The sequence below is a fragment of the Castor canadensis genome, chromosome 4 (assembly GCF_047511655.1).
Source record: "Castor canadensis chromosome 4, mCasCan1.hap1v2, whole genome shotgun sequence".
Taxonomy (NCBI): Eukaryota; Metazoa; Chordata; class Mammalia; order Rodentia; family Castoridae; genus Castor; species Castor canadensis.
The window spans coordinates 177,078,639-177,091,786 of NC_133389.1; the positions used below are offsets into that span (position 1 = coordinate 177,078,639).

The 13,148-nt window shown below is 50.3% G+C and overlaps 1 protein-coding gene across 1 annotated transcript; it reads left to right on the plus strand.

The window, feature by feature from the left end:
* Positions 1–370: 370 nt before the first annotated feature.
* Positions 371–11,004, plus strand: Spata3 (spermatogenesis associated 3). Its single transcript, XM_074072314.1, has 5 exons — positions 371–807; positions 1,859–2,000; positions 4,334–4,514; positions 6,479–6,621; positions 10,961–11,004. Exons 1-4 carry the CDS (start codon positions 445–447, stop codon positions 6,582–6,584), a joined length of 792 nt encoding a protein of 263 aa, XP_073928415.1. The 5' UTR covers positions 371–444; the 3' UTR covers positions 6,585–6,621; positions 10,961–11,004.
* Positions 11,005–13,148: the final 2,144 nt, after the last annotated feature.

Consider the following 13,148-nt stretch of genomic DNA (forward strand, 5'->3'; position numbering starts at 1 on the left):
TTGAGCAACTATCCAGGGTGTCCTAGAATGAAACAGGTAGCTCACGTGGACCCAGGAACACACCAGCAGAGAGATGCCTGAAGATGGTGCTTCTGGGCAGAATCATGGGGTCTGATTGTCACAGCCCACCTGTCCCCCGGCTTAGCCAGGCCTTCCAGGGAGTGGGCAGCTGCTGCCCTCTGTCCATCTTGGCAGCTTAGTTCAAGAGGAGGAAGGTCACCAGGTTGCTGCCTGCAGAGAAGACTGTCCCAGAGCCTCGGCCCTGGGAGCTCCCTGGCTTTTGTGACCTCACAGGAGGTGTGGGTGACTGTTCCCTATGGGACCTGCATCCAGTCAGAGGCCAGAGCCATACTCCTGGGGCAGAGGGCAGCCGACCTCTCTAGGAGGGAGCCAGAAGAGGAAGCAGCTCCATGTAGGTCAACGTTTGGGCTGGGAGGACCCACCATGAAGAAGGTCAAGAAGAAAAAGTCCACACCCAGGCGCCGCCGGGACTCCACCTCTCCACAGGCCAGCTCAGACTCCATGCAGCAGCCCAGCTCTGACTCCGCACAGCAGCCCGGCTCCAAGGCCACCCAGATACAGTCTTGCCTCGAGCCCACCCCTCGGCAGCAGCCCTGCCCTAGATCTACCCCACAGCAGCCCATACCCCGAGCTCTCCCACTCTCCGAAACCTACTACTCTTCTCGGAGCCTGTTACCTTCAAAGGCTGACCCCTCCACCACCCCGCCACTCAGGAAAACAGGTGGGCACACCTGTAGCTTAAGCTGTTCCAGACTTCCTGCTGCCACCCCAAGGTGGCTGGTTCTCGTAGAGTAGTGAGGCATGGTTAGCTTGTGTTATGAGCTATGTTTGTGGAGTATGTAGGGATTTGTTGTTATTTTTACCCAAAAGACCAGACCTCCTGGGTTTTGTCATTCCTTACCATCCTGAATCTCACTGAAGACAGCCATGCATGTAAATTAACATTTAACTTGACTCCATAGTAAATCCTGCCTCATTAGGAGTCAACAGTACCATGTGACTGCTAAAAAAAAAATCTTAAACCCAGGATGCACTAATAGAAGTATATGGCTTTAGAACAAAGGAGGTGATCATGCTGCTTTACTCTGTGTCTTCATGGCTGTTCCTCATCAGAGTAAATGACTGACAAGTCCAAAGAAGATAATCCAGGATGATGGAGAATGATGGGTGGGGGAGGCAAGAAGCATTTGTGTGGCAATTTGTTGAGAGAATTGGAGGATGTCTGTCTGTCTGTCAGGTGGAAGATGTGGGCCGTTTTTCCATGTTGTCCTCAGAGGTCTGATTAAGATACCCAGATAAAATATAGGAGTCTCAGCTAAAATTTAATTTCAGATAAGCAACAAATAATTTTTCAGTATGTGTGTCCCAAATATTACAGGGGCCTCCTGTAATTTTTATTTGCTAAATTTTGTGTACCTTACCAATGGAAGACACTAGAGACAGACAGATGTCTACTCAACCATTAACTCTGTGTGGAGTGGAAAGGCTGTCCAGGGGCAGCTGCCCCCATCTCCTTGGGTAGCCAAAGAGAATCTGCATAAGCAGCAGATGCAGCAGAGAGAATTTGGTGGAGTTCAGGGAGTACGCTGTTTGTTGCTGGCGACATTTCTCAATGAGCAGTTACCATGTACCCAGCACTCAGCCCAGCCATTAATCTCATCCCACAGTCCTATGGGGGAGATACTTTTCTGTCTGTTTTAGAAATGGGGAAACTGAGACTCATGGATATCAAAGACTCGCTCTGAAGCAGGAACTGGTGGTGCTGAGGGGAGCCTCAATGTGTTCTCACTTCAGAGCGAGCCCTTGCTCATAAGCACAGCCAGTCTTTCCATGCCAGGAGGCCTGGGGTCTCCCCATGAGGAAGAGTGTCCTCTGGGCTTCTGCACCTGTGCAAGCCAGTGATGGGGCTCTGTGGCCCCCAGCAGGCCGTGCTCCCCGGGCCACAGCCATGTATGGGCATGAATTAAAAAAGGGATGCGGTGAGAATGCTGACTCTAAGGAATTGCCATGACGATATTTACCTGTCCAAGAACCAATCCGCCCTTGATATATGGCGATGGTTTGGGTGTTGTGTTATACGTTCTATGTATCATAAGCATCGACCACAGGGATGAGCATATCTGGACTATGGCTTTCGAAACTGGTATTTGTAGACAGCAGAACTTTTCACTCTCAAATCTTTTAATGGCTGCGTGTGACTCACCCCCAAAGAGGACTTCCCTTTGCTTTCTTCCCAAGGAACCACTTCCTTTTGAGCCGGAGTGGGAAGGAATGTTGGAGATAAGGGATGGAGGCCCTGAATTACAGGATGTCAGTTTCTAAAATCACACCCTTCTATATGCAAAATATTGTAGCTCAGTGCAGTACAGGCCCTTGTTAGGATGGCTGGAATCCACGAGATGGACAATAACTTGTGTTGTTGAGGATGCGGAGAAGCTGGAACCCTCCTACACCACTGGTGAGAATGTAAAATGGTGCAGGGCTGCAGGTATGGCTGCACAATAGAGCATCTGCCCCTTGCAAGGCTGAAGCCCTGAGTTCAAACCCCAGTACTGCCAAAAACATTCAAAACGAACTAAGATGGTTTAGCTGTAGAAAATGGTCTGGCAGTTTCTCAGAAGAACATGGAGTTACCACATCAGCCAGCTATTCCATTCCTAAGTATAGACACAAGAAAATTAAAGGCACACATCCATGTAAAAACCTATATGTGAATGTTTATAACAGCATTATCCATAATAACTAAAAGTAGAAACAACCCAGTGTCACTCCGCTGATGAGTAGATAAACAGAATGTGGCACAAAATGCCACAATGGGACAAATATGATCAAATGCTACTTAGCAGGCAATAAGAAGACATGATGTACTGCTAACGTGCTACAACGTGGAAGAAGCTTAACACATGAGGCCAAGTGAAAGAAGCAATCCCCCCCAACACACAGATTGTAGGAAATGCTGAGAACAGGCAAACCTCTGTTGCCAGGGACTGAGAGAGGAGAAGATGGAGAGTGACTGTTAAAGGAGATGGGGTCTCTTTTCCTGATGAAAATGTGCTGAAATTACATAGAAGTGATGGTCACACAGTTTTATGAATATATTATTAAAAAACACTGAGGGTGAATTTTATAGCCTGGAAATTATATCTCGATTTTATTATTTTTTTGTTTGTTTTTTGCAGTACTGGGGTGGAGCCTAGGACTTTGCACATTCTAGGCAAGCACATTACCACTTGAGTTACAACCCCAGCCCTTTTGGTTTTATTTTGGTTTTGAGACAGGGTCGCACTGCTACCTTTGTCCAGACTGGCCTCAAACTCACAATCCTCCTGCCACCACCTGCCAAGTAGCTTGGATTACAAGCATACACCACCATGCCCAGCTTCTGTTTTCATTTTTTAACTAAATAATAATAACAATAAAGTCTTGTCTTTAGAATCCCTTCCTCCCCATTCCAAGAAAAGTATGTGTTGTGGGCGATCTAAGCAGGAAGTATACTGAGTTTGCTGATTGACCACAGGAGCTTAGGACTGGAAGAATCTGCAGCTCTGTCAAACCTGGTTGGAAGAGAAAATTATCTGGTAGGGAATTCCCTTGCCCAGCAACAGAGGGCGCCATCTCCAAGCTCTGCTGGGATCCCATCTAGAGGAGGGTTGCAATGGGAGACTCCACTGGGAAAGGATTTCAGGACTGTAAACCAGCCTTGGTTGTCTTCTGAGTGGATCTGCACGGCATCTCGTGCGAGTGGACAGTACCTGCCTGGGTCACTTCCTGTCAATTTCATGGCAAGGGTTTTCAGTGAAAGTTACAAATGTCAAGTTGAAGTTCACTTCTGCAGTCTACTTGCTCTCGTGGCACATCCCTTATATTCTTTGAGCCTCAGTTTCCTTATTTGTGAAATAAGATAAATAGTATTCCACTTCACAGGATTGCTGTGACAATCGGATGAGAAGGATAAGCACGGAGACAGGGGACACCATACATATGTCGCGTTGACATATTTTCTCGTTTACGGTGGTGGTTGAACCCAGGCCCTTGCACTCTCTAGGCAAGCGCTCCACCATTGAGCTATGCCCTGCACTATCTCCATTTTTATCACTCAAAGGTAGCACCGGCCCGAGACACACCCCTTCCCCCATGAAGCTAGTCTCCTCCAGTGTTGGGAAGACATCACGCTACGCCTTCCTTCAGTCCTGCAACCTTAATGATGTCTTTAAAAAGCCGACGGCTTGGCCTTCTAGAACTGTCCTCCAGGCAGCCCCCTGACCCCAGGAAGCAAGTGAGCCCCTCAACTCTCTCCTTCTTTGTCCACCAGGCCCTTTGATCCACATGAGCCCCCTCTCCTGCTCCTGTGTCACCTGTGCCACCTGCCCTGGCAGCTCTACTTGCTGGCGCCGTCTGGGGCTGTGCCACAGCCGCATCTTCGACGTCCTTCTGCCTCGGAACTGTCCAGCCATGACAGGGAGAGGATTACCAGGCCTACTCACCTTCTACAGGTTCCAGAGCGAGTGCATGGGGGGCTGGAGCCTCAGGCATACAGTTCCCAGTGCCAGGCTCTAGCCTCAGGCCTTGTGGGTGATCATGAGCGACTCCCTCTGGGAGTCACAGGCCAAAAGGAAAGCCTGCCCCTATGAGTGGTCACTTCCAGGAGTTTGGCAGGGGTTCCCTTTCTGCTCCCCTCTGTGGTACCCACACATCTGCACAGAGGGGCACTGGTTTCCTTCCTTTCTGGAAAGTTCTTCTCAGGTGTTTTTGTTCTTTTCTCCATAGGAGCCCCTGTTCCTCAGAGCACCCTCCCTCACAGCCTTCCTGAATCCCATGTCACCTTGCAATTAAACAGTGGGTAGCCAGTAACCTCTTTCCACAGCCCATGCCACAGATGGGACCTTCAGCTTCTTCACCTGCATTTGAATTTCCCCTGGAATTTAGTGATTAAAAACGCATCCCCTTCCGGGTAGTAGCAAGAACCCTTCAGTGCACCAGGGTAGCCCCCCAGGGTCATGTGTCCCTGGGCCGCTCATTCCCCCACACAGTCACCCACAGTCTCTGCCCTGAAGTTCCTCTTCCACGAAGCAACCATGCCTGTCCTACCTCTCCCCAGAAGACACCTGTCCATGTGGGGAGTAGGTTGAAGATGTCCCATTCAAAGTGCTGCTAGCTCAAGGGTATGGGCTGGAAGAGAGGCCTCTGTGCCCCAAGGGAGCAGTCCCACTTACGAATCCCCATGCAAGAGGCCCTCCACTTGAGGGGGTCTCACACCTCTATCCCAGGAGCACAGCCCACCGTCCCCATGCTCACCTGATCCTCCTCCCAGCCCCTCCCCTACCCAGCCCCTCTCCTGCTCCATCTCTCCCACCTATGAAGAGAAGCAAACAGATAGAGGGTGTGGGGAGACATGCAGGGAGCCAAGAATGTTCTCCAGCCTAGTAAGTCCCATCCAGGCCCTTTCTGGACCACCAGACACTTGCTGTGTCCCTCCACCTCCAGCCAGATAGTGTCATGGGATCATGTGGGTTAAAAAGCCAGCATGTGTTACCAAGGGAAACCCACTCTGCATAGGCTTCTCAGTGCTTTGATGGAAGCTGGAACAGGGTCTTTACCTTAAAATGTGTTCTGTCTGCCTGGTGAGCACATAGAAACTAGGACACGAGGAGGGAAGCACTGTGTCCAGGAGGGGTTGCAGGAATTTCAGAGCAGGACAGTGCTGTGCCTCTGTTGGGGTCAAGGTGGTCAGTGTAGTGTCCCCAAAATGTGAGCTGAATCTAAAAGGACCCTGGGATCCTCTGTAGCTTCAAATGAGAAAGGAGGGTGTTCCAGGCAGAGGGAAAGGCAAAAACAAGGTTCAGAATCAGGAAAGTGAGGAGGAAGAGGCAAGGACCCAGTCTGGGCAGGGTGAGATATGTATTCTGAATTCTGTTCAAATGTGGTGTCACATTTGACACCACATACTTCCACAACCTTTGCATTCTCCATGAAATGTAATGTTGGCTTTCGGCTTACTGTTCACATTCACGTTAAAAAGAGTTCCTATTTAACAGGCTTTTATCGAAATAGATCTTGCATTGTTAATGCCTTGCTTGCGTTTATTAGTGCACCTGTGGTGGCTGTGATCGCTATTTCCTGAGGTTCCTCATGTCTAAGATGGAGTTAAATGATAGGACCTACCTCAGAGGGTTGTCATGAGGCTTGAAGATGACAGTGGGTATGAGATGTCTAGCACAAGGCCTGGCATCTAGTACCCCAAGGGCTGCTGTGTCCGAAACCAGCTAATTCTCTTGTCTTGGAGGTCTTGCAGTAGGGATTTGTTGGAAGAGGTGGGGCAATGGGTGTTCTCTTGAGAGGAAGAGGAAGAGAGAATCCCATATTTTCCCAGAGGGGAAATCTACCCATCTGCTTCCTCCTGCCTGTGGACGGGTGCTAAAGCCTACTTCCCAACCTCTGCCTTCTCTCTGCTTTGCAGAAAACCTTCAAGGAAACCCTCCACTACTAGTAACTCACGTGCTCCAGATCCTCAGGACTGTTGCTGTGGCCCTCGGAGCTCTGGGAGCTGCCTACTACATCGCTGAATCCTTGTGAATGAGGTCCCAGGCCCAGGTCCGGCAGGTACGAGGAACCCCTGTCCCTTCTCTGGTGTCTTTGCAGGTAGACCAAAACCCCAGCCTTTCAGGGAAAGCCGAGAGTCCAGTGACTTACTCCTGGCTCAGGGTGGGCTGGCATGGCTGTCAGGCAGCCTTGGATGCTCTCAGACAATGCAAGACTCACTGAGAGGACCCTACCTGCTCCCTTGCCCTCCCCCCCCATGGCTTCCTTATTCATGAATAGTGGACAGGAGGGAAATGGGAGGTGTCAGGACAGAGGTCCCTCCCCATCTCCGGGGCCTTTCCTCAGAACTTCCTCGAAAGTGAGTCTTTTCCATTTTCAATCCTGTCTATCCTTGATGACCTAGCGCCCACCCCACCACCCCGACTCCATTTTCTCCATCATCTCCTCCTCCAGCCAGGTCCATGCTGTGTTTTGGAGGACTCTTTAGTATGCGAGTGACCTGCATTTCCAACTATATTACAAGATCCTCCCAGTCTCAGCTGGGCTCCCTAGCCGCAGAACCTGAGGCAAGGGCTGGGTGCTCTCAGGAGAAAGGGAGAGAGAGAAGGGGGCCCAGCAGGGAGGATAAGATTCCTGCCTGATCCTATGGGACCCTGGAGCACAGACTTGCAACACAAAGCTGCTCTCCCCTGAGTATGAGGCTCGCCCTTCCACGGCCAGAGTCACTTCACTATGTCAGTCCACATCTTCTGCTGAGGGCAAACCTTGGGGAAGGGGACAACTCTGCACTGACTGTCAGCAACCAAATTTCCCAATCCACAGGAGCCATGCACCAGCCCAGGAAGGGGGACTGGGTGGGGCACAAGAGCAGCCACAGTTATCTCACTGCCAGATTCATGTTCAATGGGTGCTTACTAAGCAATGGGGGCGGGCTGTGGGGTTCGTGGGAGGCTTTTCTGCCTGCCTCCAGACCTCCCCTGCTCAGGAAGTGGACAGAGAATGACCACAGTCAAGCATCGTGCTGGGTGGCAGTTGATGCTCACAATATCTCAAAAGCCAGCCCAGAAAATAACTCCAATGAAGGCTCAGTGTCCTTGCAGGGCTCTTACTGTCCGTTCAAGGGCCATAGGTAGAATAGTATTAGAGGCACCTTGACCTTCAAGAAGTACCACAGCAGTTAAGAGCCTCAGTTTCCTCATCGGTGGCTAGGGAAAGGAGGAGTGACCTTCTCTTGGGCTGGTTGAGAGTGATGAGGGGTTTTCAGGACAGAGCTGGTGGCTGGCAGGTCTTGGTCCTCTATCTCTGTGGTGCCTGGAAAGGAGTGGCCTTGGGGTTATAACTGGCAGGTTCTGGCCACCTGAAAACAGGGTGTTAGAGATACATTCTTAACTTCTCTGACAGCTGGTGTCATCTCTAGTGGGAAGAATAACAGCCTCCTCCAAGGGCGACGGTCACGAGGATTCAATGAAGGATGTGCAGAGAGGTTCCCGTGCAGGGCTGCTGCCAGGGTAGGGCTGATGGTGGCCCTGGCAGGGTGAAGAACATGCCTGCACTAGTCATTTGGTCTTCAAGACTCCTTGCAGTATTGCTGGCTTCTAGTGAGCGCACTTGGGGGGTCACATGACCCCTTGAGCATCTAGTATTCCTGGGGCCAGGGGCAGGGTCCTTAACTCCTGACAGCTTGTTTTCTTCTCATTAAATCGAAATAATAATAGCACATCTCTCACTGGGTTGTTGGGGAGACTGAGTATAAAAACCCCAGTAGAACACAGAACACAGTGCCTGGCATAGGGTAAGCATTCAACATAACGTCAGCTTCACCATTGTCATCACTGTCATCTTCCCTTAACTCAATGTTCCCCAAACGTTCCTAACTTTCAACACTTGTAAAATCACTTCATATTTTCCTTCAGATTAGCTTTTTAGCTTAAATGCATCTATTTTTAAAAAGACAGTTAGGCTGACCGTGAATAGAAAAATCTACTGCTTGTCATAAAAAGACTACAGTGAATCCAAATTCTCTGAAAACAAAAAGTCATGGAACTAACTCTAGCGGATAGCCCCGAACACCTTTGTCCAAAAGGTGTTGGACAAGTGTTGGATTCAGAGGGAATGTCTCAGTGGAAATATAATGGACGGGGTGAACTTGTTCAAGGTACCTGTACACATGTATGGAATTATCACAATGAAATCTCCTTGTATTACTAATAAAAAATTAAATAAAATATTTTTTTAAAGGAGGGGGCAGCTACAACTGAGGCTCCCTCCCTGACCTCAACTGGGGCGTTGTTACTCTGTGCTCCAGAAAGATCTAGCGCCTAGTCGTCTAGGCATCTCAGTGTCCACCAGGGGTCTCATGCCACCCATGGTGGGGTTGGCATATCCCTGGGCCCTGGGGTGGGTGCATGGCAGGGAGGAGCAGAGGAGGAGTGGGGGAGTGGTTGCTGGAGAGGAGGGAAGGTGAAGCAGGGCATGGGAGGAAGGGAGTACAAAGGAAGTGAGCAGAAGTGAGCCCTGGGCTTGGATTCAGTCAGCTAGAGTCTGGTTTTCTACCCTCCCCACCTCCACTATGACTAAAGTCTGCACTGGTGACAAAAAAGTCACCCAGCCTTCCCACTGAATACATTCTCACTACATCCCAAAACTGTGAGTGTGTGTGTGTGTGTGTTGGGGGGACAGTCAGGTGATTCCGTGGGCTCAGGTTGGGAATATCACTGCATCAGCTAGGCAGTGTCACAGCCTCACACTGCTCCATCTCTTCTTTAGGGTGACTCTCTTGGCCCACCCAGGGGTTGGCCTCTGACTACTTCCCTGGAGGCAAAGTTAGGGTGCAGGTCTCTAGAGGCCAGATGAAACCACCCAACCACCCAGGGGGACTGTTGCCGTCCTCTTAAACCTCCCTGGTGCAACCAGAGAGGGAAGAAGATGGTGCTACCAACCTGCCTCTTGCCAGTCACCTGAGACAGGGTTGATTCCAACCCCTGCAGCCTATGTCTAGTGGCTCTGATGAGATGACCTTTCCTCACATGACCTGCCACCTGTCCAGTGACAGGAAACCAGTGTAGGGATCAATGGAAGCATCCGGCTGTGAGATATGTTTTTTGGTTGGTTGGTTTGGTTTTGGTTTTTGAGACAGGATCTTGCTATGTAGCCCAGGCTGACTTCACACATTCAACCCGCCTCAATTTCCAAGTAAAGGGATTACAGGCATACAGCCACCGTTCCTGGTTTTGAGACATGTCTTAATTGAACTTAGCAGGTCCCAGGGTCTTCCAGAGTCATCTTGCCATGGAGGCTGTGAAGTCATCGCCTTGTGCCAGTCCATGGTGCTGTGGGCTTAAGGGCCAATGAAAGCAGCAAGGGTCAGGGGTGGCCTTTCTGAGAGCCTGGAAGGTTGAGTTAACATGGACAGATCAAACCAGTCTGGATCTCCCCACCCCTCCCAGAGCTGGGACTGGGGTGCTTCCCTCCAGCCAGGCCAAGTGTGTATGGGTCCAAACCAGAAGAAGCTCCTGCCACCAGGAAGTAGTGAGATGGCAGGGAGGGGCTGAAACTCCCATTACCTACACCAGAGTGTTTTTAGAAGGCAATATAATAGGATGGACATGAATGACCAGGCCTTGCTGGCTAAGAAGCTGGGAAAATGCTTTAGCCAATGAAAGTGACAGCATGATGTGTGGGACAGGGCGTTGTGGCTACACGGTGGGGTACACTGAGTCCTACTGAGCTCTGAGGCTCAGCTCTCAGTCCCTGTGGAGGTAATTTGGTGTCGTCCTCTGTCCAAAGAGTGAAGAACAATGCGATGACAGTGGGGAAGCTGTCTCCTCTTTAGGGAAAGGTGTTTCCAGAACTTTCTTTCCTAAAGCTCTGTGAACCTCTTCCTTGGCATCTCCCAGGAGGCACTAAAAGCAAAGGAGTTCTTTTGTGCCCCTTTGAGGTGCTAGATGTGGTCAGACTCACCACCCTGGCCTGGCTCTTGAAGAGGGTGGCCCCTCTCAGCTGCAGGGGTTCCTGAGGGAGGGAGAAGGGAACAGGGAGGTGCTGACAGGGGCCGAGCCAAGCAGATGCAAGGCACTTTGCAAAGGGTGTCACAGCATCGGGGAGAAAGCAGTCTCCATGTGGCTGAGATTGGCTGAAAGCGTGGACATGAAGAATGGAAAATGATAGTGCTAGGATAAGAGTGGTTGCCTAGAATGCCCGAGGCCCTGGGTTCAAGCCCCAGCACGGCAAGAAAAAAAAAAAAAAGACAGGAGAGGAATTTGAATTATAAATTATTTTTCCAAAAAAGGATTTTAGCTGTTAAGCCCTCATGGGTCAGTCTGTAAAACTGAAAAACACTAGTTTTGGGTCACAAGAAATTGTTTAAGTTAATGGTGCTGTCATTTTTTTTTTCTTACAGATCTGGTTCCCATCAAAGGATCTCACTTGTCACCCAAATAAAGCAAAAAAAAAAAAAAATCCTTCCTTCCTTCCTTCCTTCCTTCCTTCCTTCCTTCCTTCCTTCCTTCCTTTCTTCCTTCCTTCCTTCCTTCTTTTCTCTTCCGTTCTTTCTTCAGAACTTCCTTCCTTCCTTTTTTTTTCTTTCTTTCCTTTCTACCTAAGCTAGCATTGAACTTGCAATCTTTTTGGGATTATAGGCACACGCACCAGGCCCAGCTAGTATCCCTTTTCTTTAGTGTGTTTTACTCAGGAACACAGCAGTTGGACCTGGCAAATGGGCAGGGAGGTAAGTGCAGGGGTCTTGGGAACTTTTTGAGCCACAGGTAACCCAGAGTGGAAGCCTGTCATTCCTATTCTGGGCCACAGACCCATGTGGAACCACTCACACTCAACATCACGGGGAACCACGCTACACGCTCAACAGGACAAAGCTTTAGATTTTCCAACTCTGAAAGCAGGCTAATTCAATACCTAACAAAACTACTCAACCGGACTTTGGGCCAGTGGTCATCCCAGGTAGCAGGAGCAGGAGGAATATGCTGGCTCTGAGACCTGCACATCAGAGGGCAGCAGCCCTGGACCCCGCAACACCGTGTGTCTAGGAAATGGCCTCTCTTACAAGGCGACAGTCTGACCTGCATCCTGTGGCTAGACCCAGCTGGTGCGTGTTGGACTTTCACATCTAGATCAACAGTCACCTAGAAGTCCCAGTTCAAGGTGATCCCAGAAAACACCACCAGGAAAAGAGGGTGTCACACAAGGAGGGGAGAAGAGTCGATACTAGGTGCAGTGTCCACTGAGGGTAACTAAAGCCTGATCCTGCAGGGACCACCCTGAAAGACGATAGAACACACCAAAGTGTAATCCTGCCCAGGGGGAAGGCTGGGTACAGCGCGCTCACTCCTGTCAGCCCTGGATGAAGACAACCTGCAGGGAGATGGAAGACCCTCTGCACTCTGTCCACCTCTGGAGAGGAAGCTCTCAGGCAAAGAAATGCAGGTGCCAACTGACATTCTTAGCCAAGGGGAGGTGTCGAGATGGGCTACCAGCAACTCTGAAGGCATGCAAGAGATCCAGAGTCAGTCAGGCATGGTAGCTCATGCCTGTAATCCCATCTACTCAGGAAGCTGAGAGCAGAAGGATTGCAGTTAGCAGCCGGCCTGGGCAAATAGTTCAGGAGACCCCACCTCAACCAATAGCTTAGCATGGTGGTACATACCTGTCATTCCAGCTACCATGGGAAGCGTAAATAAGAGTTTCATGGTCTAGGTTGACCTGGGTAAAAGAACTATCTCAAAAATAAGCAAAGCAAAAAGGACCAAGGATGTGGATCAAGTGGTAAGGGTGCCTGCCCAGCAGGTGTGAAGCCCTAGTTCAAACCCCAGTGTCACCAAAAAAAGAGAGATGATCCACAGAGCTATGCACAGGGGACCTGCTGTATGTCTAAGAATTGGTCAACGGGGACCCAGCTGGGGCCACCCCGAGGGAAGAGGGGCTGGTCTACCTGCAACCACACAGGTGGGATTGGACGGGATGGGCCAGGCTGGCTACCAGGAGCCCCAGGTCTACCCCCTCCCCAGCCCAGAATTTCCTGAGCAGGCACTGGTGAGTTAGGAGGGATACCCCTGGGTTGACAGGAGCCTTCTCTGAGAAGCCAGGCTCCTAAAGAAGGAAGGGTGTTTCCTGTCCTGTCCTGCAGATCAGGACGAAAGGACCTGTAGACATCAGAGTCTCAAGACCCAATGCTGCTGCTTGTGTGCAGTGCAGCTCCTGTGACTAAAGACACACCTTTCCCCGGCATAATAATTAGGTCTCCTTTTGCTGTAAATGACAACCTAATCCAAACTGTCGAGGGCAAAATGGGAATGTAGTGACTCCTGTACTAGTAAGGAGAGTTCTGCTTCAGATGTGGCTGGCTCCAGGGTGCACACCGAGTCTCCAGGGCCTGTTTCTCTCTCTGCTTTTGCAGAGCTGGTTCCATTCTAGCTGCCTCCAAAGGTCAAGCCTAGCAGGGCAGGTGAGCCAGCCATCTCCTGGCAGCAAGAGTCATCACAACTGATTAGATCCTGGGTCCCTCCTGAAACTCATCCGTCTCCTCAGGAATGTAGCATACATTGGCCACCTTTAGAACTGAGAATAGTTCTAAA